The sequence below is a fragment of the Panthera uncia genome (assembly GCF_023721935.1).
Source record: "Panthera uncia isolate 11264 chromosome B3 unlocalized genomic scaffold, Puncia_PCG_1.0 HiC_scaffold_1, whole genome shotgun sequence".
NCBI classification, from domain to species: Eukaryota; Metazoa; Chordata; class Mammalia; order Carnivora; family Felidae; genus Panthera; species Panthera uncia.
This window is the reverse complement of record NW_026057582.1, coordinates 45,490,723-45,516,875: the sequence shown is the minus strand read 5'-3', so window position 1 is coordinate 45,516,875 and position 26,153 is coordinate 45,490,723. Positions and strand designations below refer to the sequence as shown.

The following is a 26,153-nucleotide window of genomic DNA, read 5'->3' as shown; positions in this document are numbered from 1 at the left end:
GAAAAAAATCTATAGTGATGTCTAGGACATTTGAAAAGACTAAGTGGAAAACTCCTGCAGAGTAAGGATTGTCCTTTCTTCCACCTTTCCCATGCCTTCACAAGACTACTGTATTATGCACACACAAATACTTGGCAAGAAGTAAAGAGATGAATGAATGAATAAATGAATGAGTGAACATAAGCATACCCCATCCTTAGTGAGCTTGTAATTAAAGGGAGTGATGTGACAAATCCCATATGAATCTGGCCTTGTGAAAATGTTAACAAATGCCTTCAATGTCAGTGAGAAATTTAATTTTCTGCCATGCTTATTTTATTTGGTGACTTGATACATACTGTAATTGCTATCTTAGGGACTCAGGCTTAACATATGAATGTTTTAACATTATCAGAATCACCCATGCAATTCAATACCTATTTATTAAATATCTACTGCACTAGGCTCAATGAGAGTATGAAGATAAAGGTGAACTCTGCCCATAAATTGCTTAAAATACAGAAAGGAAGCTAAGTCACCAATATATATTAATACAAAATAGAATATTATAAAATACATGGAAGACCTAAGGCTAGTAACAGTCAATGAAGACATCTGAGTTAAGGCACTAGGCCCATAAAACTAAAACTATATATTACAAATTATTGGTGGCCAAAAGTTTCATTAGAGTAGAATATACATATATTACGTATGTAACATTTTCTTTCAATCTAATTTAATTACAAACTTATTTGTGTTGTTATCTAATTGAAGAAGAACCCATTGTTAACTTATATCACACGTGTGCCAAGCACAGTTTCCGGCCAGTTAGGTACATTATTTCATTTACTCTACGACATAGATACAAGTATCCCTATTTTATAAATGAGGAAACCAAGGCATAGGCCTTGCCACTTTTCAAGGTTAGGAGGCAAATTGAGAATACGTAAACAAGAACCTAAGAGACAAAAACGAGTATTCCACAGAGAGTGAGCGGACCCATTTGCCAGCACTGCTCTTCATTTCTCCCGAACGCACCCGGTGGAAACCACCTATCTCCTTTCCTTTCCCGCTGTACTGTTTTTTTTTTCCCCCGAGCCCATAACTTAACTGTTGATTCTCGTACAGATCACCTCAAGCATTCCCACTTCAGAGGACAGGCTGCTCTTTAAATCATAGGCAGTTCAGAGTAAATAAGACTGAATCAGATCCCCAGGTGGACAAAGCTCAGGTAGGATCACGAAATTAAACCTTCGGGCTGGGCATCCGTTCCTGGATCACCTCCAAGGGATGGCAGCAGCACCCAGCTCACCCAGGAAGCGCTACCCTGGCGGTATCTTCTACTGACCCCAGGCGGCTTGTATTTTGCCATCTGCTCATTCACCCTTCACCTGCCGGCGCTGCGGGTCTAATCTCCATCCTGCTCCTACCAAACGCCAGGCCTCAAACGCCTCCCTCTCCGCGGCGGTCAATCCCGAACCCACCCGGGTGCTCCTCGGCCCCCGCAGAAGCAGCCCGTCCCGCTCCCTCCCCCGGCCGGCTACTCACGGTTCCAGTACACCGGGTAGCACTCTCCTTGGGTCACATCCACCTCGTACAGGCCGCCCCGCACACACACCCGCTCGATGTTCACCAGCTCCTCCATCTCGGGCTCGTGCCCCGCGCCGCGCGGGCAGAAGCCGCAGACGCGGTCCTCATCGTAGTCCTCCCCGGAGCTGGAGGCTGGGCCGCACACAGGGTCGCCGTCCGGGTCCCCGGCCCGGGGCAGGCCACCCGTGGCCTGCAGCAGCGTTCGGAAAGCGAGCTCGATGCGGAGCGAGTCATAGCCGATGAAGGGCTTCCAGGTCTTCTTGTCCTCCTTGTAGAACCAGCGAACCTCCTCCGGGCCAAGCTCGGTCACTACCTCGTAGCGATGCCGGGCGGCCGCGCCACCAGGCCGGGTGCGCTTCCTCTCCCCGAGCCCTCCTCCCGCCGCCCCGCTGCCCCCAGCGCTCGACGGGACCAGCGGCGGCTGGGGCGGCGGGTGCAGCGACGAGGAACTGCCGCCGCCGCCACTCTCGCCTTCGCTGTAATAGCGCAGCGAAGAACCGGACTCCGCGGAGCTGAAGTCGTAGGTCTCATCACTGAGACAGGAGTCGAGCGTCAGGTGGTGGTTGTGGTCCTCCGCGCCCGGCGCCAAGTGCAGCCCGGGCTCTCCGCGCAGCAGGGCCAGGGGCACCTCGCCGTCGCCAGGGTCCCCGCCGGGCAGGTGGTCGAAGCAGCACACGCCGCCGCCGAACGCCGGCTCCGCATCTGAGCCCAGCTCCCAGGCTGCGTTGCCACCGCCCCGGCCGTTATGCTCAGGGCTCCGCGGAGACCCGCGGCCCGGGTAATTCATGGTGTGGAGACGCCGCCGGCTGCCCGGCCCCGCGCCGAGCCGCGGCCCCCAGCGCTTCCGCCACACATTCAACGCCGTCGCCCTCTCCACCGGTAGTTTTTAATCTTTCAAATCCCAACCGGGGCTGCGGCGGCAGCGGCAGCAGCAGCGGTGGCTCCGCCCCTCGGAGGCCAGCGGCAGCCGCAGGCACGTTCCAAGGCCCGCCCCATTGTCGCGCAGCCCGACGTGGGCGGTGCTTAGCGCCGGCCCCGCCCCTAGGGCCGCGCGCGCCGCACCGGAAGCATCTCGTCTGCCGGCGCCTGGCGTTAGCCTCGTGGCTTTCCCCTCTGGCCTGCGGTAGCGGGTCAGCTCAGGGCACCTGCAACTCTTAGGATTTCTCAATTCTATTACGCCTCTCCTTTCTTCTCCCTGCACACCTGCCTCGGCCCCCGCCTTTCTGAGGTTCAGAGCCCAGATGAGGAGAAGCTTTATCCCACTCATCCTGGCAATCTGGGTCATGAGCCCAAGGGCTTATGGTACACGAGAGGGCCCCTGGAAGTTGGGTTCTCCTGACACTGCTTTTGTGATCTTAGGTCCTCATTTGGACCTTTTCAGTCACCTAGCTCTGGTTCCTCCAGAGCTGTAGGCCCACACGAAGGCACCCCACCGCATACGTGCGATCTCTAATGTTGACATCACCAATGCCACTCAGAAACCAGAGTCTAAACCTCTCTTCAGAAGCCACCTCATATTATTGTTTATTTTTCGATACTTGTTTCCTGTTTTCTCAACCTCACTGTTAGGCCATTGATGGAGACCAAGTCCATATGTCTCAACCTCTCCCACACAGTGGGTGCATAATCAACGTTCATTATAATGATGGCAAGTGCAACCGATTGTGATAGATTATTATTTTGAAAGCCAGAAAACATTAGGTTCTAGACTTAGTTTTACTAACTAACCACAGGCAAGTCACTTCATCTCCTTGATCTTTTTGGTTTCCTCATCTGTAAAATGAAGTGATTATTGAACTAGATGATCTCTAAAATGTCTTCCAGCAATGGAATTCTATGATCCAACAGTTTCTTCATGTTCTTTACGCATCTCTGATTCTGCAGCTTACATTCTGGGATCAGATTGAATGCTGAAGCTCCCCTATGTAGTTATTTTATACTACAAAAAAGTAATTTTATAAGCACATTACCCTATGTTGAGAATCCAGAGAAAAACAATCTCCAACCTCAGTGTTCTCAATTCATGACCAGACAGTCTTCACTGTTTCTTTTACTCCTTTGGTGGAGGAATCAGATTCCTGGGGCAGTTTTTCTTGCCTTGTGATCTAACCTGTTAGATTAAGTCATAATTTAAAGCAGGATGATCTCTAGCTTGTACAGTGTCAGATGAATTTGAAAGGACATTGCTTCCTGTGTGCAAGGTAAGATACAAAACAGTGTTGCAATTCATATCTTGGAAAGCAGAGTATGGTTTGTTTTGCTCCAATTTGTGCCATTGCCCAAATGATAATTTTATGTAGTGAACAACCTGTCCGACTGACCACTGCAGCCCTGACTCAAACATCTAAGATCAGAACCCTCATCTCCATTTATACTGCTTTCTGAATGCTTGCTTTTCAGTTTCTTCTCCAGTCTTTCTATGACAACATGCAGAATATGAAGTTTAGTTATGAGCTTTGCTCTGTTTACTTCCCATGAAAGTATTTATTCTACAGTGCTTTGATAGTCACCTCTGTTCTGGGTGTCAATAAAAAAGAGAACGGGAGAGACTCAGTTCCTTCTTTAAGGACCTTATAGTCTAGTGGGAGATATAGGCAAATAAACAGATACATTATCGTAAGGTGTGATAAGTACCATGAAGTGGATTCAAAATAAGAGATAACAACGTTTAAAATATGTCTATTTCTTTAGGTTTCTTGATGGAGCATAGCCTACCTGTATGACTTCTGATTATTTTAGCCAAATGTTAACTCATTAGGACCATACAACTCCTATCAATGAATATTATCCTTTATAAAAAAAGATTACTCTCTACCTTGTATTAAATGCATATTTCTATTGTTTAAATGTTGTGGTCATATCAAGATTTCCACCATTTTTCTTTAGTTCTGTGGCATAGGCAATCTTGATAGTAAACTGTGGGTAGTGGTTTTCACAATCTTGAATTTCACTTGTCCCCCTAATGTTTTCACCATCCTGGGGACTCCTATCCCGTAATCTGGGAGTTATCCTCTTCTGGTCCATTGTGTAGGCCATACTCTTTTAGGTAGCCTTAAGAGGCTCTTGATCCTCAAAGATGATGAAAAAAAAAAAAAAAACCCACAATCCAGTTGACAGGAGAAGGGAATCCCACATTCTTTTCTGATTTCACTATTTTGGTTTAGACTTTGGTGAAGGGAGATGTCACTCAGTATTTTGGGGAGTTGAGATTGCTTCTGCCTCTTGGAAGTGAGCCGAACTAGAAGGACAGACCCGTGTGGCTGGCCCCAGGCTGACAGTGAGTAAAAGATACGTGAAAATATAATTTCTAATTTCGTGCAACTGTATGTGCTTATTTGCTTGTTATTCCTTAGCCATGTCGAGGCAAAGGCCATGAAGTTGCTCTTCTCAGCTTTCTTTTCTGCTTAAAAAAAATCATCCTTCCTGCTACTACTCTCCTACTTTTGCTCTTTTGAGTATCTTTTTAGATCATAATATCCTGATAAGGGGGGGGAGGTTTCCTCTGTGCAGTCCGAACTTGTTGGCATAGATGTCAGGTGACTCCTTATCACTACTCTACATTATTATTGTATGCAGTTGACACAGCAGTATCTGAACATTCATGGTATGTATGTAAAGCATTATATTTTAGTCATTACCCAAGATCAAGCCTCCTACGGGTAAGCCAAATAAGTTTGATTGATTCAGACTTCTGGTATTTGTGTATCTAGGCTGCTGCAATAACCAGGTGGAGGTGGAACCAAGCCTGGGGGAGTTCCTGTGAGCGTGGGAGAGAAAAAAGAGGCAAAGGCAGGTGGTTTGTACTATTAAAGACTGAAGTAATTCATCTGTACATCCTGCCATCTTCTCTTCCCCATTAGATATATATGACTGGGGCTATCTAGCAACAACAACCATCTTCCCCTCCTTATCTCCTGAAAGTTACGTGGTGCAATTTTATACCCCCTTTCCCTTTTTTTCTCTAAGGTTTCCCTGTTGCTCATTTTAATCCATTTTCACCTGTATAAAAATATCAGGAGTAGCCTTATGCCATGCGGTTTATACTGAGCCAATAACCCACACCCATATTTGAATTGACTTTGTCCAAAGTATGTGATGGAAAATTTAGAATGAAGAAAGAGGGTGGCTATATAGCCATACCCCTATTTGCTCTATCTCCGATTTGATAAGCCATCCACTACACTACAATTTTTATTGTACTTTTTATTTTTGTAGGATTACTATTTATCCAGTTTGAATGTCCTAGTGTTTTCATGCTACTTTAACAAAATACCATAAACTGCATAGCTTATCAACAATAAACATTTATTTCTCACAGTTCTGGAGGCTGGGAAGTTCAAGATCATGGTGCCAGCAGATGTGTGTGGTGAGATCTTCATGGCTCATAGACAGTCATCTTTTCATTGGGTCTCCATGTATCAGAAGGAACGAGGGAGCTCTGCGAGGCTTCTTTTATAAGGGCCCACCTCCTAACCCCATCACCTTGGGGATTAGGATTTCAACATGTGAATTTAGGAGGGTGCACAAACATTCAGACCATGACAGAGGGTGTCTTTTTTGGGTGCACAGGTTAAATGGAATGATAAACTAGACTAAAGCAGGGAACATTCATTGAATATATATTAGTTATTGGCTAAGTTCCAGGTATTAGCTAGGCCCTACAGTGAAGCGTTCCCAGTCTAGAGGTACCTTTAAATAAACCCAGAATGCCAACTTTTTAGCTTCTATAAGGAATATAGTTGTAATGCAGAATGACCGCAGGAGTCATTCTTTCCCTAAAGACAGATCAATAGAGGAAGCCAAATTACAATAAAAATGTAGCTATGTGAGCAGAAATAACATACTAAAACATAATGAATAAAGTCATTCATCCTTCTATTTATTCATTCAACAAATATTTATTGTCTACTGCTATTTTGCTGATGGTTTGTTTTGTGTTAATTGAAGTCACACTTAAAATGTAGAATTATCAAATGCATTTACTTAAAGATTTGGAAGAGGTCTGACCACAAAATTGTTCCTACCAAAACCCCATAAATTTTTTTTTAATGTTTATTTATTTTTGAGAGAGAGAGAGAGTGCAAGTAGGGCGGGGGCAGAGGGAGGGGGAGAGAGGATCCAAAGAGGGCTCTGCACTGACAGCAGCAAGCCCAGTGTGAGGCTTGAACTCAGGAACGCGTGATCATGACCTGAGCTGAAGTGGGGTGCTCAATCAACTGCACCACCTAGGTGCCCACCAATTTTTTTTATATTCCTTCTGGAAATAAAGGCCAATGGCATTGAAGGTATATATTCAAATGAAACAGATTGCAGATCAATACAATATTGATGCATTCTTAATGGAGGCAACCACAAAATCCTTAGCTTGTTTACATCGGAAAAGAAGATTTGGCTATATCCCTGCCCTTTCATTATAGAAAAGTGAGTTAGACTATGACCATAGGCTATTGTGAGGTCTGCATTATGCATCCACTGTGGATGCATTTGATGACTTTGGTGCTCCAGGAGTTTTTCCTATCTTATCCCAGAGGTAAACCGAAAGTAAATATTTATTTATTCACAAAGTATATGGTATATAATTCATACATAGTATGTACATATAGTATATAATTCATATCAATTACCTTTAACAATAAGTAATTGATAATCATAAGTTTTATTAAGACTTAGATATAGTATCTTGTGTATTTGTAGTTTATTCTGATTCTCATATGATAAGTGAGAAAGGAGAGAAAAAAGAAGCTATGTTTCAGTAGGGATTTCCATTAGTGCAACTCTGAGTAATTTGCTGAGTTTTTAAAGGACTGAGTGGCAGAATCAATTCAGTGTTGTAACTGCTGCTTAAGACAGTGTCTTTATCCTTACATCATAAGTCAGCATTTCAAGTGTCAATCAATATATGATTGTAGACTTACAAGCCCACAGACCCCTTTCACAGCTTTCCCATTGCTTTTTGAACCATACTTTTAAGACATTAGGGTAATATCATTTACAAATTAAAATAGGATGGTAGGAAAGCAAAGTTCTTCAGAAATTTAATCTTCTTTAAGATTAAGTAACCTGTATTTTAAATATAAGAAATGAGTAACAATGGTCTCACGTTTACAATTCACTTCTTTACTTCTTCAGTTTAGAACTTCAGAGTCAAACTAATTACTAATCATCAATGAGAGCTCACAGTCCTTTATCTGATTATTCATATTATTATACTTCTCGAGTTAGAAATGATAAGCCCTGATCACTCATGTTAACTTACTTTCAGGTTAGAAACTATAAACCTCTTGAGATGCTCTTGGTTCTTTGGAGGTAATCTTAATGAAGTTATAGAGGGACAGTGTATTGGTGTCCTAGAGCTGCCATAAGTAAATTTCTACAAACTGTGTGGCTTAAAACAACAGAAATTCATCCTTTCACAGTTTTGAATGTTGTCAAAGTTGGTTCCTTCTGGAGGCTGTGAGGGAGGAACTGTCCCATGCTTCTTTCCTAGCTTCTGATGGTTGCTCGCCTTTAGTTGCATTTCTCTAATCTCTGCCTCTGTCATCACATGATCTTCCTCGCGTGTCTGTATGTCAGTCCTTCCTTTTCTTAAAGACACCGGTCATTGGATTAGGGCCCACTCTAACCCAGTATGACCTCATCTTAACGAATTACATCTGCTAAGACTATTTTTCCAAGAAAGGCTACATTCTGAGGTTCTGAGCTACATTCTGAACAAGAATTTTGGGGGGATACTAGTTGATCCACTATAAACAGTAAATGCTTATATGCAAGCACAAGTGCTTAAACAACTTTGTCAAGCATGTAAAAAATGACTAGATTAATTTTTACCAAAGAGCTTTTATATATTTAAGTGAAAATAGTAAATGTAAAGACCATAAATATAGATGCAGGAATTCAACATTCCAAATTCAGAAAAGGATATGGTACAAAGGAGATTCCGTGGTATGTTTACTGTAGTAAAGGCAGTAATTCATTGCAAAAATAAACATTATACAAATAAGGAAAAATAATGTTTGACAGAGGTAGCCCAGGAAAAGCTGCCTTTTGGCTCATTCACCAATTTCTGTCTGTTGATCCATCCAATCATCTGTTCATCCTCTCACCTATTCAAAAAGAATTTGAGTCGATTTCTAGAAATACATTAAAAACAATGAATATAAGTGAGAAAATAGGAGAAGGGAAAAGTGAGGTTAGAAAAATAAAAAAAATCAGGAAATAAAACATACTGGGTTAAGTCCCTTATATTTGCAAAATAAAGATGGACCACAGTTCAGCTCTACACTTTCCTAGAGATCGTTATGTGATCCATAATCTCAATAAGATGAAATATTTGGATATTAATATTCTTTGTCTGTAAAAAGGAAATAAAGCATTATTCAGCAAAGGGAATTCCTTATTTTCATCTTTAGATTTTTAGGTGTTAATTATTAGATGATATATTATTGTAAAACTTTACTATGTATACACCTTCCTGAAATTTCACAGGTAAGTCACAGATTTTCTGCAAAACATTTCTGAGGGGCAATGAGAGAGAGAGTATCTTTACTAAATCCTTTCTGACAGAGACATAATACTAGGAAATATAATTCAAAGTAGATCATATCTGTTTTGAAAACAAAACAACAATCAAAACAAAATCCAACCCATAATAGGAAATACCTTGACATTGGGAAGAATGGCAAAATGAACTATTGTATATCTCAGACTATGGGGCACTGTGCAAAAAGCAGTTAAAAAGAATGTACTGGTAGAGAAAGATTGCCAAATCATATTCTTAAGTGAAAACAGCAAGTCACAGAAAAGTGATCTGTGGTTTGATCTTATTTTTACATTAAAAACACAAATCTACACTATACATGTACAATATACATATATGCATATGTATACATATATATTCACCCATATACACATAAATCATGAGTAAAAATCTGAAGGAATAAGCTCCAAATTACCCACATAGCTAGTCCTGGAAGGTGGTGAAGAAATGAAGTTAGATCTTAAGTTCTATATTTTTGAACTTTATATGATGAGTATACATTTGTATGTTACTTGTATAATTAAATAACATTTTTAAAAAGTAAACTAAAGTGGAGAGTAATGTAAGGGCGCCTGGATGGCTGAGTCAGTTGGCATCCGACTCTCAATTTCAGCTCAGGCTATGATCTCACGGTTAGTGGGTTTGAGCCCCATGAGGGGCTCTGCGCTGACAGTGTGCAGCCTGCTCAGGATTCTTGCTCTCTCTCTCTCTCTGTCTCTCTGTCTCTCTGTCCTCCTCCCTCCCCCTAAATAAATAAACATTTTTTTAAAAAATGGAGAGTAATGTAGTGTTGACCTCTCTCACTGCCTTAGAGGTTTCTCTTTTCCAAGTAGCCTTCTCCTCGTATGACCACATCAATCTTATTGACTTGCTGATTTGAGTAAAATCACTATCTACGGGTGTCACTGAAATCACACAGAGGTTGCAGACAGACCTAGATTCAGTTCTCAGTCCTGTCAGATTAGCTTTGTGAACTTTGAGCTCAGATTCATCATCAGTTACACGGAAATAATGGCAATACTTGCCTCACTTTGTTGTGGCGAGGATTAGTTAAGAAAAAAGCAGGCTAATCTATATGAAAGCACTTGCAGAACCTCCACGACTGTCACCTGCTACTACTGGCAGCAAACACATTATGCAACACGATATCTTCCTATATTTCCAAGCCTTCCTTTTTTAATGTTCTTTTTCCCTTTCCCCCTCTGGCTTCCTTTTTGTTTATAAGTTTTGTGAGGTAGAATCAGTGGTATTCAGCATCTAAAGTACCTTTTATTTTTTTTAACATTTATTTTTGAGAGACAGAGAGAGCATGAGCAGGGAACGGGTGGAGAGAGAGAGAGAGACACAGAATCTGAAGCAGGCACGAGGCTCCACGCTGTCAGCACAGAGCCTGATGCGGGGCTCAAACCCATGAACTGTGAGATCACGACCTGAGCCAAAGTCGGACGCTTAACCAACTGAGCCATCCAGGCTCCCCGTAAAGTACCTTATTTTTTAAAAAAAAATTTTAAACGTTTCTCTTTTTTTTTTTTGAAGTAGAGAGAGACAGAGTGTGAGCAGGGGAGGCACAGAGAGAGAGGGGAACACAGAATCCGAAGCAGGCTCCAGACTCCGAGTGCCAGCACAGAGCCCAACACAGGTCTCAAACCAGTGAACCGCGAGTTAATGACCCAAGCCAAAGACTGACGCTTAACCAGCTGAGTCACCCAGGCACCCCAAGTACCTTATTTATTTACATTTCAACTAGCCCTGTGATTCCTCATTTACTAAACCTGTTCTTCTCAGAACTATTGGCCAATCCACACATACGTCAACAAAGGTAATTCAACTTCTCAATCCTTAAACGGCTTGTAAAATTACTTGTATCTTTTTCTTCGAAGCTGTTCACAAACTCTTTTTGGCTCCCATACTTTGGTGAAACTCTGAGGAGAGGCCATAGACCTAAATTTTAGGTCACATGGAATCTTTTTTTGCAACTCTGCTCTCTCCCCTACTTAATGCTGCTGGCTTTCTTACTAACAGTGGCACAGCCTGTGGGGCTAAAAACAAAAATTCAACATACTCTTCCATGTATGTTGAAATTGTCTTTTGAGGAGTCCAGGGACCTCTGAGATTCTTTGATATCTGCAAATTTCTGATCTCCTTCAAAGGTTATGAAAATTACAAGAACCCTATTAGTGCTAAATGAATTTTAAGATTAAGTGAAACTTTCTTGGAGCTGTTTGAAGACTTAGTCTGAGTCAGAGGCGAAACATGGAATTCATTATAATTCTTAGAGAGGAAAAGGATGTAAATGGAATTTTAATTTCAGTGGCATCTTTCAGCAAGATGTTTCTACTTGTAAAATCAAGAACAATTGATATGACGTTTCTCTTAAGGGGTATCAGTTATTAGGGGAAACTGACAAAAGATCAGTTGAAATGGACACATATATACCGCATGCCTATTAAGTAAGAGTCAAGCACTGAATTAGGGGCAAAACTCAGAGTCCAGTGACAAAGTGGACAATTAAATAGGCAGATAGAGGAGCAGTCTGGTAAGCCTCCGACTCTTGATTTCACTTAAGTCATGATCTCAGGGTTGGTGGGATTGAGCCCCATGTTGGGCTCCCAGCTGATAGCATGGAACCTGCTTGGGATTCTCTCTCTCTCTCTCTCTCTCTCTCTCTCTCTCTGCCCCTCTCCTGCTTGTACATGTGCTCTCTAAAGAAATAAATAAATAAACAAGTAAGTAAGTAAGTAAAATAATTTTAAAAAATTGGCAGATGGAAAGCTGAAAGTAGCCATGAGAAAAGCCTGGAAGGGTGCTGTTGCAGTACTCAGAAGACAAGAATGGGGACATTCAGTCACAGAAGGCCCCGCAGCAAAAAGACGCCTAAAGCAGGACCTGAAAGGTAAATAAAAGGTAGCTGAAAGAGGAGAATGGAGGGGGACTGCAAAACAATATTCCAGGCAGAAAGAATCATGTCCATGCTGATCCAGGACTTGAAGAACTAGAAGACAGAGAGTGGGGTAGGAGAGGAACGTACATACAGATTCTTGGAAAGCCAAATAATATAAAACCATAATTATGTAGACACTGAAGACGTCTAATGTATTTTGAAAAAAATGAAAAGTTATTCAATGGGAGCTTCTTTGAGAGGATTACAATCCATTGTATTTAAAGAGCAGGCTTGGGGCTCCTGGCTGGCCCAGTCAGTACAGCATTCAACTCCTGAGCTGGGAGTTGTGAGTTTGAACCCCACATGGGTGTAGAGATTACTTACGACTAAAATCTTAAATAAAATAGCAGACCTAAGTCCCTGGAATGATTGCAGATAGGACCTTCCTAAGTCAATCCAACTATAGGCACTTTGATAGCTCCTGATTCATCTGGCACAGGGCCTTGCTCATAATTGCCACTCAGTCTATATTGCTGACCCAGGGCACTTCCATTCCATGACCTATAATGATATTGTCATCATTCTCACATGGGCTCACCAGGGGCTCATCCTCTGTAAGTCACTGTTTGGATTTTGATGTGAAAGGCATTGCAGAGCTCAATCTGCTTTAAAATCTGCTCAGTTGGTTGAACATTTGACTCTTGATTTCATCTCACATCATGATCCCAGTGTCATGGGGCTTGTCAGGGGTCAGTGTGGAGCCTGCTTGGGATTCTCTCTTTCTCTCCCCCTGCCCTTCCCCCACTCACATTATCTCTGTCTCCCTCAAAATAAAGAAATAAACTTAAAAAAATAATAAAAATAAAATAGTTCCTCAATAGGCCTGCCATGGTGGGTTTTTCATTCCTAACAGGTCTCACATATACCTGTAATCTGAGGTACTTTCTTGAGTTACGTAATGAAGGTAGGGGCATTTTCCTCATAGATGTATCCTTAAAGTGTGTGCAACTGATATGGTCAGGCTTTTCACTAAGTATATATGAGGTCATATTAAGTTTTTAATGCCCAAATTATGACTTGAATCCCCACTGACTTGATTGCTAGCCAAATATTTCCAAATATTGCTTGTTGGTCCCCAATGGAGAGCCTACATCTGCTTACAGTTTGTTCTGTCTACCACAATAAGCATCCTCATCCACCATGTCCCTTCTCCCCTGTTCTGGCAATACTGTGTCCACCCCCGTGCCCTTCCTGGCCTCCAAGTAGCTTGAAGGAACCTTGCTGTTGTCTCACTACTGGTGCTGTCCCCTCCTGATGTTGGTGGTGGCCTTGCCAAGGTGTTGTCTTCTGACTCGCCCAAAGCCGCCTCCAATCTGGGTTCCTGCAAGAGCAGTGCCAGGCTGAGCTGGGAGGAGGGAGGGTCAGTCCTCTTTCCAGCTCTGAACCTAGTGGGTACACACTGCTCTGCCCAGAGTCATAAAGCTTCCGCTTCAAACTTTCTCTTCAGTTTCTACTCCCAGAGACAACTCTCAGCTCCTCTTCTCCTTCTTCCTGTCCTCCCACCATTCCCAAAATAACACAAAAAGCCTCAGAGCTAAAGCTTGGGGTCAACCACCACAGAATAGTATGTGATCGTATAGCATCCATGGCCAAGTTAACATACTAACAAGGGGAAGCATCTTAATAGGTTTTCTCAAGAACAATTACTAGTCTCTTCCAAAGTGAAGAAAGATGTCTCCACTTCTGGGTGCAAAAGAACTTGCAGCTCTTAAATGACCACTTCCTCACATATACTCACCCAGGTTTCAAAAATCTTAAGACCCAGGTCTGGCTAGGGCATCCAGGGCAAAGACAGCTTTTTTTTTTTTTTTTTTTTAAACTAACCCAATAATTCTCAATAGTTTATCAGAATGGTAAAAGTACAAAGGATCAGAACTCTTAAGGCTGGTCAATGTCAATTTATGAAACATCTGGAACCAGAAAACTCTGGGTAGTTTTATATGACTCCGGTAGAAGACAGCAAGGGCAGAGGGTGAGAAGGAAACCATCCAGAAAGAGATTCTAGACATGAATGGTGTGAAAGACAAACTCTGGTCCTACCAATTAAGCTGTAAGTGTTTTGACTTTCTAAATTCACCCTTAAGTTAATAGCATCGACTCTGAAAAAGATGTCATAAACATTCTTGATATAACATTACATGCCTTAATAGGTAAAAGAGTACCTAGTTCTAAGTTGGAATGACTAATAATCCCCTATCAGAAGTTATAAATAGAAAATTAGCAAACGAGGAAATGAAAACTAAAAAAATAGTTAAAAGAATAGGATGAAAGGTTCATCTGGCACATTAACAACAACAAAAAAATATAAAATAAAGCAATAATTGCATGCTACTTTGTGCCAAGCAAAATTTGTGCCAAATCATGAGGCTATGAATTACCATGTTCATGAGGGCTGGAATTTATTCGGTACATGATAGGAAGACATGGACAGATTTTTAGCAGGAGAGTAACATCTTCTTAGAGCCCTCTCTTTTTTTTTAAAAGGAAAGATTAATTAGTCCATTTGGTATAGGATGGATTAAAGAAGATCAAGATCATAGTGCCTACCATTATTTTAAATATGAGGTAACAATTCCAGAAATGGTCTGCACAGGCATGTTGCTACATATCTAGCTTTGGAAAAACCCATGAGAAAGGACTGGATAATGCACCGACTTCCTCCATCCATTATGCTATCTCTCAGTAGAGCTCACTGCCTGATAAGTGATGTTAATGTACCGTGAGACTCTGTATAACTTGATATCACATGAGGACAGCCCAGAACTCATTTTTCAAATTGAACAGAGGTGTCCTTTTAAAGAAATTTTGTCTTTCCACGAAAATTAGGAAGCATCAGCATCAAGAATTGGGGGATTTCCATTTTCAGAAAGTGTTTTGTGTTTTTTCTTCTCAATGCCCATGACACATGAACAATTTTCTTAGCTCCTTATGGTGGCTATGGCACTCGTTTTTAATGGTCCTCCTTAATTGCAAAGATATCCTGTGGTAATAAGGCTTCCTTAAGTCTGGCTTTACTCCAAGGACAAAGAGTTTTCTGATACATATTTTTAAAAAATTTTGCAACCTTCTTAGAAGATGCCTTTCCCTAAATGAACACAAACATTGTTTCCTTCTTTCAAAGAAATGACTGAACAACAGTTCTGTTTAATTGGCAATAACATTGAGCAAAGCCCCATTTTTCCTGCCACATTTCTCCTGTTTACTTCCAGTGTGTTAAGCCTGTCTCTTAGGACCTAGTGATACAACGATGGTTTACCCTTTCCCCACTTGAGGTCTGCTGTCATCCACACCATCTGCTGACTATAATCTAATATAGTGACTCTAGAGCCAATGAATTTTTTTTTATAACTTATTACTATTATAAGAATTTTCCAGAACTTTTCCAGGTAGAGCTCTAAGTATGGAAAAACAGAGTCTCTGGGCTATCATAACTTTCTCTTTCTTTTTGTAAGTAGATGCAGTAGGCTTTGTTCATCTCAGCCATCCTTAACTGCGTCCTTCATAGAAATGGAAGGAAAAAAAGTTGGTGCTATTGACAGAAATCAGGGAAAGCATGTGTGTTTCAAGATGTGTAGTGAATAGCAACGTGGTAAATAAGGAGTGAAATAAGTACAGGATAGGAAATTAGGAAACCTGGATTCCAGACTCAGGCCTGTCACCAACTAGACATTTGAACTCTGGCAACAGTTTATCCTCACAGGGTATGACTTTTTTTCATTTGTAACATGAGGAAATTGAGCTAAAGTCATTTCTACTTATGACCTCTTACGATTATTTTTCCTACTCCCAAATTCAGCGTCTGTGACTACATAAGACTTTTGGCTTTTTTGATAAATGGGGGCATCTGGCCTGCCATTATTAGCATCAGTGAAGATGTGAGCAATTGAAATGATAGGTCATGTTAACCTAGAGGAAAGTAAAGCTATTGAAATAGTAGGGGTATCCTGGGAGTTGGGGCAATACTGGATGTGGCTTAGAGACTGTTTGCATGATCTTATGTATTATCTCTCTTCTTTATACTTCTCTTGTTTTGTTCATTCCTGTCCTATCTTATTTTTGTGTTTTCTATTTTTATATTCTTCTTCCAACCCTGACCCTTCTCTTTCCTTTATAGGGTTTAGGCTTCAGTGTTTGTGGAAAGTAATTTTCAGAATTCTGGGTCTGAAAGAAATGTCATATTGTAACTCTTGCTAACTGAAATGTAAACCTAGCCAGCTTCATGTGTCAGTTCACACTGTGCAAAGCCTCTGGAGTATGAGTGTGGGCAGCGCTGCCCCTGCAAGAGTTCCTGGCACCGGAGTTCCCGGGAGAGGATCCCTATACATGTCATTCAAGTACAAGTGCCACATGACTCACATGCCATGAGGCAGAGGCTCCCCATTTGCTTCTGTCCATGTCCACCTTGTGCCCTGTCTTCTTATTTCTTCTTTTTAAAAAGATTTTTTTTAATGTTTATTTATTTTTGAGACAGAGCATGAGTGGGCGAGGGGCAGAAAGTGGGAGACACAGAATCTGAAGCAGGCTCCAGGCTCTGAGCTGTCAGCATAGAACCTGACCCATGAACCGCAAGATCGCGACCTGAGCCGAAGTCAGATGCTTAACAGACTGAACCACCCGGGCACCCCTCTTGTTTCTTCTTCTTCTTTTTTTTTTTTTAATTTTTTTTAACGTTTATTTATTTTTGAGACATAGAGAGACAGAGCATGAACAGGGGAGGGGAGGGTCAGAGAGAGGGAGACACAGAATCCGAAACAGGCTCCAGGCTCTGAGCTGTCAGCACAGAGCCCGACGCGGGGCTCGAACTCACAGACCGCGAGATCATGACCTGAGCTGAAGTCGGCCGCTTAACCGACTGAGCCACCCAGGCGCCCCTTGTTTCTTCTTAAAAATGGTTTTCCCTCAGTACACTTACCACAATGAGCACTGAGTAATGTATAGACTTGTTGGACCACGTGAAATGAACATCACACTGTATGTTAACTCTACTGGAATTAAAGTTAAAAACTTAATTTAGAAATGTTTTTCTCTCTAGTGTGTTAAATTGCAACTTGTTTTATCAACCAACACGGAGGGTACACATTCCAGGCTGCACATGCAGTTATGTAAGAAATGTGCCCTCTTTTTCTCTCTTCTACCAGGTGGTAAAATATTAATCTTAGGGTCTGAGTTCCGGGGTGCTCACCTGTGCCAAGGAGTCAGACTGGAGGTGAGAGTTGGGAGCATCTCTTTTATGTTGTCATCATTTATCCATCCTGACACCTATCAAGATTGTCAGCATTCCTGCCTGATCTTTGATGAGTGATCAGTGGGTCACTGTTGTGTCTTTCTGGTCCCAACCTCGTGTCTTCAGGCCTGCTAGCCCTCTCTCAGCAGCGTGTTGACTATTGTTCAGCTGGGGTACCACAGTGGCATATGGAAAACTCCATGAAGCTGTCTCAGGCCCTCTGGGCAAGAAGAGACATTGTCAAGCCATCGCTCTCTCTCGCACAAGCCTGAGTGGGCAAATCTGAAGGACTTAGCAGGCTTCCTAGGCTCTTGGCTGAGACAATAAATAAGGAAGGTCCTAGCTACAGGGGCCCAGGAAAGGGCTAAGAGTACTAGGTGGCGGTAGGAAGGATGGGGTAGAGGAGGGAATAAGGGGGAAAATTCTAGGTTAATATTTCAAAATATTATCCCACTACACAAATATTAATGAGTCTGTATTTAATCCTTGATTTTTGGCCCAAGGCAACAATAATAAACCTGTAAACTATTTTGACCTTTTCATTCTGAAGATGTAGCTCAGGTAGGATATTGTTTTCAAAAGTCCAATGCTGTCCATAGTAATAGTGAAATTGCAAAGGGGTGATGTTGCCTGGTGCTTCTATTTCCTTTTCTTCTCTCTTTTTCTGTATTGTAGTGCTTTCTTTTCTCTGAGTTGCTTCTGTTATCCTGGTTTCTTCTGTCCTGGGGAAAAAATGAGGTAAATTAATTCATGCTAAAAGTCTCTGTCTTATAAAAGTATTTACACTTTGAAAGAGGGTAGCAAGGATAGATCAGTGTTTAACAGAAAGGAATGGACCATGACAGATGGAACTTACCATAGTAGTAGGGGAGAGATTTTTACCTTTTTCTCATTACAGGACTAACCACTCCATGGTTCAAGGTAAAGGAGTGGCATTCTCTCCCTCTTCTCTGAAAGGCTGGAAAAATCAGGTAAGTGAGGAACAACAGACAAAGGAGGGGATCCCTGAGGCAGAGTGAAGGCAGAATTACAAAGCTGCTGTCAGAGGAACCAGTTAGAGACAGGCGTGGAGCCTGGCTAGTACACTGGGATGTCAGGACAGACTGAGAAGTATGAAAGAAGCAGAGGGCTTCCCAGGTGAAGACTACAATAGGGAATGGGAAAGGAGTTTGTTTTATGTGGTGCTTGGCCTGTGCTGTGAGCTTAAAGATACTGAACCAGACTGGTTAGAGGTCATGATGGTATGATGAGAGAAACAGACTCCCTGGAAAACCTCTACCACGCAAGTATGCTGTTTCTTGCGTTTTGAAATATGGTCAAGAGTTTATATTTGGCATATTCCTTATGTACCAAGCAAAGTTCATTTTAATATATGACTTTCAGGTGTATCTTCTTTATTACCCATATTCTCAGTGCAAAAGTTGTAAAAAGTCCATCTTAGTCCATTTGGGTTGCTATCACAAAAATACCGTAGACTAGGTGGTTTATAAATGACAAATTTATTTCTTACAGTTCTGGAATCTGGGAGGTCCAAGATCAAGGCATTGGCAGATTCAGTGTTTGGTGAGATCTACCTTTTGGTTCATAGATAGCCGTCTTCTTGCTGTGTCCTCACATGGCAGAAGGGGTGAGAGAGCTCTCTCAGGTCCTTTTTGCAAGGCACTAATCCCACTCATGAGGGCTTCACCTTTATGATCTAATCACCTATCGAAGCCTCCACCGCCTAATACCATCACATTGGGGGTTAGAATCTCAACAGATTAATTTCAGGGGGATACCGACATTTAATCAATAACACATAACATCTTCCAACATAGTTTCATTTCACTTTTAGCCCAGCAAGGTGGGCCAAGGTCAGTGCAAAAGGAATCACCTAGAAAGTTCTCAGGCTTCCACTATCCAGCTGACCTGCCCACCCCTGGTTCAACATCTCCCTACTAGAGTTAGCTTGTCTGATTGCATCTGTATCCTGTTAGTCAACCCTCCAGCTGATTGGCTGGTTGTGATTCTGGACTTTGGCACCATTCTCCTGTCTTTCTGATCACAGGTCTTTGATTTTGGTCAGATTCTGGATGAACGTGCCAGGCCCTAAGTCCTCCCTTTGGCACATTATTGCCCAGACATGAGAATATTGGTTAGGGTTATTAGGTAAGAGGGTCAGGATTGGGAACCCTAATAAAGACAGATAAGATATAATCTCATTTCTCCAACTTGCCTTCATTTATTTAAAAAGATACTAATTTTGGATACTAAATGTAACTGTAAAAACTCCTTTTCGAAAGCTTGTTTGTGGCCTTACAGTCACAGATGGCTAGTTAATTAAAATAAAACAAAACCAATTTTCTGTCCTTCCATTTCTCTAGGAGACAGGCCAGCAGCACATACCTTTAGAGTCAGATGCTTCTTAAGAATTATTAGCAAAAGGGAGTATTGCTTGAAGTTTCACAAAGCTTGCTTGGGAGACTCTCCTGAGGTGAAATGAAAGTTAAGACCACAGAAGAAATGGATGCATTGAAACAAATATGTATACTATTCCTGGCTTTGGATTTTAGAAAAATGACAGGAAGAAGCAAGCCAGTCATACCCTTAAGAATCTCTGATGGGGTGTTCCTTTCTGAGAAACATTTCAGGACAGAGGTTAACTAGAAAGACAGTTTCACAAATACAGCCCAGTGTTGCAGAGAGCAGGCTTACTTTACCCAGCCTTCTTCAGAGAGCAAGAGGTCCATTTGCACGGTAGCCAGAGCCTGAGTTTTGGAGCCAGGCAGGCAAGTTGGGATCCTGGCCCCCCGTTTACCTGCTGTGGGCTCTTGTATGAGATGACCAACTCTTTCTCAGCTTTGGTGTTTTTTTCCAACCATTAAACACGGTAGTAATATTCATCTGAGAGTTCAATGTAATGATTAAAGACAATGCATATAAATCTTTTGGTCATTAAACAATTAGCCTTGTTTCGGTGAAGGAAGGTCAAATTCGAGTCACTTTCAAGGTTGGCAGCCTCTTTATCTGGTTATGACAGATAATATGCATGTATTTCTGGATTTGAAGGCCCGGCTCAGGATGGCCTGTTGACTGCCAGCAGGTTCCACAGGGGCCTGTTTCCAGACTTCCCTTATTTTTGCAAAGTAGAGATAAATGCTGGTGGAAGCTGTCACTTGTCACATTCCCAGGAGCCAGCCATCACTCTAATCTCTGTTCCTCTCCAAGCAGGGCTGTTGGGGAAGGCAAATCAAGAGTTCAGACAAGGGACTGCCGCTTTGGCATCACTTCTTTGCCCCCTCATGGAGATGTGTCGAATGCCCAGAGCTGGCTCGGAGGAACAGATACATGTCCTTCAGAAATATCTGGAGGAGCCTGGATATTTTCATAGTAAAAGACACCTTCACACATTAGTTTGAGGCAAAGACTTATATGTCTGTATGATAAATATTATTCCTTAAGTATGGTTACAGCCAGAATTACTCACAGCTGTAATCCACAGTCCTACAGTATGAGCAAGTAGGAGGTCCTGGGAAGACGTTTGGGACTTGTAAAGTTCATCTCAATAAAAATTGCAGAACTTCTGGGCACTGACATGGATTCTCACTTCCTCACTACATGGGTTCCATTTCCTTATTTAATTACCAACTTATTTCAAAATATGAATTTACGTCACTAGTGTCAGTCAGAGTGCCAGTGATTTTATAAGGTTAGGCCTAGGGACAGAAATGAGGCTTATTTTCAAAAAAAAAAGAAAAGAAAAGAAAGAAAGAAAAGTGGATAAACAAAAAGCCAGACTCTTAAATACAGAGAACAAACTGGTGGTTACAAGCCCTGTGTTGGACTCTGTGCTGACAGCTCAGAGCCTGGAGCCTGTTTCAGATTCTATGTCTCCCTCTCTCTTTGACCTTCCCCCACTCACACTCTGTGTCTCTCTCTCAAAAGTAAACATTGAAAACATAAAAAAAAAAAAAGAGACTACACTTGTTGTGATGAGCACTAAGTGATGTATCGAATTGTTGAATCACTATATTGTATGCCTGAAACTAATATAACACTGTATAAAAAAAGGTAAATCTTAGAAATACCATGGGAGAGTGGTCAATAAAATCTTGAACTAGGAAGAAAAAGGAAATGTGGTTTGATTTTAATTAGTGTCATCTGCTGTCTTTCAGTCACTCATGTATGAACAGTTTGTTCATTCAATGTCTCTACTGCCTCAAGTCAAGTGACAAAGGCTATTAGAATCACCATCACAGAGGACATTATCATTGGGCATTATTTATCATGAATTCACTGCTGCACAATGCCAAGACAAGGTAGATAGGCAGAATAATTGCCCACAGCTAAAGACCGTTTGACACACAGATCATTTCCCAGAGCCCTTTAGACCCCTGTGCAAATATCCTAATGGAATCTTAGATGTTAATTTGCAACAAAAACAAATTGTATGGATAAAGGGGCAGGAGAGTTGGTAATATTTTAAAAGTTATTTGATTACAAAATACATATCATCATTTCCTTACCTATAAGGTCTTCCAAAAATGGAAGTGGGAGGCAGTATACTATAGTTTAGTGGTTTCTAGATACTTGTTTTTAATAAATCAGTTAAATTTTAAAGCAAAAAATGGGAGGGACTCATTAATACAAGATTGCCAACTTTTTTTGCAAATTTTGTGAAGGAAATTAAAAAAGGAATTTCCTATAAACTAATGCTATAATTTCATGAAGAAAGACATTTGAATACCAAAATAAAAGAGTGGATATAATTTCAGAATAAAGAATGGTCTTTTAAAGTATATGGTAGTGTTTAACACTTACATAAAAGGTACTAAGACATTTGAATGTTTTGTCTTACACAACCTTGTGAGATGAATACTGTTATTATTCCCATTCTACAGATAAAGACATTGGGGTACAAAGAGGTAATGTGTCTAAAGAAACACAGTAATGGCAGAGTGTTTATGCATTTCTTTCCGGAGTCTGTGGTTTTAAAAACTATGTGATAAGTGTTAATAACACTTTACAGTTACTGTCACTAAAAAAAAGTTTACATAACTTGCTTTCCTAAATTTGACCTCAGCAGGTCACAGACCTGCACCAGTCTGAAAGTGTCTCTTGAAGTGTCTCGTGTGTCTGAAGTGTCTCTTGAAGAAGGAGCCAGAGGTAGTTTGTGACCGTGGGAGGCTGCAGTAGGTGTGGGCCTCAGCTTCATGAGGGGCCTCAAAGTCAGACTTTTGATGTTATCTTCAAATATTGTCATACATATAGACACAAAGAGACACCAACTGGTTTAGAAGAAAAGTCAAAGGAGCCATTCACCAAACGTCTTTTTACTTGCATACAATCGTCAGACATGCCGCCTGCAGTGCACTATGAATTGATTTTGTTCAAAATGCATTTTGTTAAGTACCTTTTGAAAAACACCATTCTAGGGGAGCCTATGCGGCTCAATTAGTCAAGCATCTGGCTCTTGATTTCAGCCCAGGTCATGATTGCCCTGTTCATGAGATTGAACCCCATGTTAGGCTCTGCACGGATGGTGTGGAGCCTGCTTGGGATTCTCTCTCTCTCTCTCTCTCTCTCTCTCTCTCTCTCTCTCTCAAAATAAATAAAATAAACATTAAAACAAAAGGAAAAACTCCATTCTACTGGTATTGAAACTATATTGTGAGTGAGACAGTACTTATTTCCTACTCTTCATGGACAGGGATGGACCATCCATTTGCTTCCCAGGAAGAATAGACACACCAGGACACCTTTTATCTTCTATCTCCTCACTCCTCCTCCGACAAGATGGAATAACTTACATAATTGGTAAATGGCTTGGCTCTGTGTCTTTGGGGCTTATCTTCCAGAGCCAGTCTGTCTCCAGGATGCCCTCTGCTCTTCCCTATGGGCTACCTAGGAAGACAGACATTGAACAATTAACAAATAACAGATGACAGCTTCGATGACTGTCATGCCAGGTGCATATAACCTCTAGCCTGGACATATAACCTCTAGCCGGAAGGGTCAAGGAAAACATTCTTCCCTAAGAAAGTGAGAGTCAATTGTGAGCCTCCACAGTGCATAGGAGTTAATAAGACAAATGGATAGGTGGATGGGTGGGATGATGGGAGTAAGGATGAGGAGTGGGCAGTATTCCAGGAAGAGGGTACTAAAGCTGGGAGGGTCTAAAGTGAGAAGGGGCATGGAGGCCCATGGCACTGAAATTTGCTGCAAATGAGGTAAGGGAGGAAGTAGCACCAGATGACACTGGAAAGCCAGATTGGGGCTACAGTAGAGGCTTTGTAGTCCATGAGAAGGCCTTTGGATCTTGTCTCAGGAGTAATCTGATGCCTTTGAAATGTGTAAATAAAGGGAGTGACAATCATTCCCAATTTTCTCTGTAGCATTCCCCATTTCTGACTACATCAGGAAGAAAATTCCTATCATGTGCTAATCTCTCTTTAACACCTTGATGCTTTTGATGAACTACTCATCTGTCTCTTAATAATGAGCAGTGTGTGTGAAATCTGTTCAGCAGTTCTCAGCGACGGCTGGGCCTGAAAAACTTTTAAATATTCTGATGCAAGGCCACACTCAAGACCAATGGAAACAGAATCTCCAAGCATAGGAACCAAGCATCCGTATTTTTGAGACACAACAGCGTCTGCAATTGAATTTAACAAACATTTATTGGGCCCCTACTGATCCTAAATCGAAGCACTGCATTAGACCCTGTGCATACAAAGATGACTAAGTGTGAACAGCTGTTTTCAGCTGGGAACTATTCCAAAGTTGTGGTGTTTGCAGCTGCTACAAAAGGAAGCAAGGCTGAGGCAGCCCCAGGGGTCAGGAGGCAATTAAAAGAATCCTTGAAATCAAAGTCAATAAAAATACTCATGGGGTTGTGTAGCTACAGTGTCTCGCCTGGCCTTTTCATCAGAAACCCCAGAAATCAGGAACCCTGAGCCAGGAAAGATCTGTCTTTTGGTGCTCAATGTGAGGATTCAGAGCAGTCTAGGCACCCTGCTGCTTTGATTGCTCTCCCCATCCTTGCCTTGGAGAACAGGGCTGAGAAGGGAGGCAACACACCCATTTATTCATTTGTTCAGTTATTCATTTGTTCACAAGTACCTACCTTGTGTCAGTGTACTAGGCATGGGGGCCACAAAAGACCATTCATGTTCCCTGAACTCAAAGTTGCTCACAGAAGACCAGGGATCTAGTCTGTTTTTTAGTTTATTTGTCAGACTAAATCACAATGAAAATGCCTTCTGAATGTATTTCAAAAGGCTGATCTGAGGATAACAATAGATTATAAATATTCAAATTCTTTGGAACATAAGGAATCCATGATAGGTCAACAGAGAATTCTATACCTTGAATTGTGAAACAATAGAACTTCAAGTTTTACTATTTATGCTACTGATTTTGGAAATATTTTCAGTTTATGCTACTGATTTTGGAAATATTGCAAAAAATTTTTAAATTTGTTCTATGTATCTTCTAGCATTGTATCAGGTACAAAAGGGTACTTAACAATTTTTTTTTGATTATCACTGAATAAGTCTATCCAAATTGGAAAGGACACATTTTTTTTTCTGAACAAAGTTTATAAAGAAAAAGACATTCCAATATGAAAACAAGCCAAATGTTGAGGCCAATTAAATTCTGAAAGTTTTAAAAGAGTATAGAACCACATCTTTATTTTTAAAGCCTATGTTTATGATGGCCCCTGGGGAGCTTGAAATTCTAAGATTTCAACCCGAATAAGACAGGAAGGCATCTTTTTAAAAGAACATATGGGAAGAAAAATAAAGGGTGAGAGAGAGAGAGGGAAGCAAACTGTAAGAGACTTAACTGCAGAGAACAAACTGAGGGTTCATGGAGGGAGGTGGGCGGTGGATGGGCTAAATGGATCATGGGCATTAAGGAAGGCATTTGTTGTGATGAGCACTGGGTGTTATATGTAAGTGATGAATCACTAAATTCTACACCTGAAACCAACTTTGCCATATGTTAACTAGAATTTAAATAAAAACTTGAAAAAAAATCCAAGTTTTCATCGAAGTGCTTTAATTTCTTCTCTTATTTGGCTCCATTTTGAGATAAACCAAGAAAAAAGATGTATCTCATAGCCTTAGAGAATCCTAGAACTGAAGTGTAGGGAGAAGGGTTGGGAAGATCCAGAAGACATCAAGAATGACCTAGAGAGCTTTTTCAGAAACATGCTTGCCTGGTTTCTGATGGGGTTTCTGATGGGAATAGAGGAGTGGGGGATTTGACACAGATACTTTTAAGAAACTCTCCAGGGTTGGGGGGAGGTGCCTGAGTGGCTCAGTCGGTTGAGCCCTGGACTCCTGATTTCAGCTCAGGTCCTAATCTCACAGTCGTGAGATTGAGCCCTGCGTAGGGCTCTCCACTGGCAGCACAGGGGCTGCTTGAGATTCTCTATTCTTCTCCCTGTGCCCCTCTCCCACCTGTGCTCTCTCTCTCAAAAAAGGAAAAAAATAAGAAAAGAAGCCCTCCAGATGATTCTGCTGCCTATTCTGGTTCAGAACCAGTCATCAAGTCCAATCATTCTATTTTATAGATGCAGAAACCAAGACCCAGAGATTTGAAGTGAGCTATTCAAAGTCTTACAGCTAGTTAGTGACAGAACTTAATTTTGTGTTTTCTATGATATCACATAGATTTTCATATTTTTGCTAACATTACCATAGCCTCAATTCCACTGACATAGCCTTTGCTCTATAAATAATTAAAACATTTTTTTCTTAGATGTTGTATAAGAGGGAAGCTTACTTAGCTCTGGATGGACCAGAATGTTAAACCATTAGCAGCAGTTAGCAGGTATGATTATAAATGCCTCAAACAACCATTTAAATAAAAGATAGGGGTAACTTGGTATGGTC

At 41.4% G+C, this 26,153-nt stretch overlaps 1 protein-coding gene across 5 annotated transcripts in view; it reads right to left on the bottom strand.

Moving 5' to 3' along the window:
• The window catches only part of DDHD1 (DDHD domain containing 1), a 94,924-nt gene extending 92,388 nt beyond the window's left edge, over nucleotides 1-2,536 (bottom strand). For 4 of the 5 annotated variants that reach the window (XM_049611554.1, XM_049611556.1, XM_049611558.1 and 1 more), the window contains exon 1: nucleotides 1,528-2,536. In XM_049611554.1, coding sequence (XP_049467511.1) covers nucleotides 1,528-2,356 — 829 coding nt within the window. In that variant the 5' untranslated portion in view covers nucleotides 2,357-2,536. The remainder of the gene's footprint in view (nucleotides 1-1,527) is intronic. The other variant, XM_049611555.1, reaches the window with a different exon arrangement.
• Nucleotides 2,537-26,153: the final 23,617 nt, after the last annotated feature.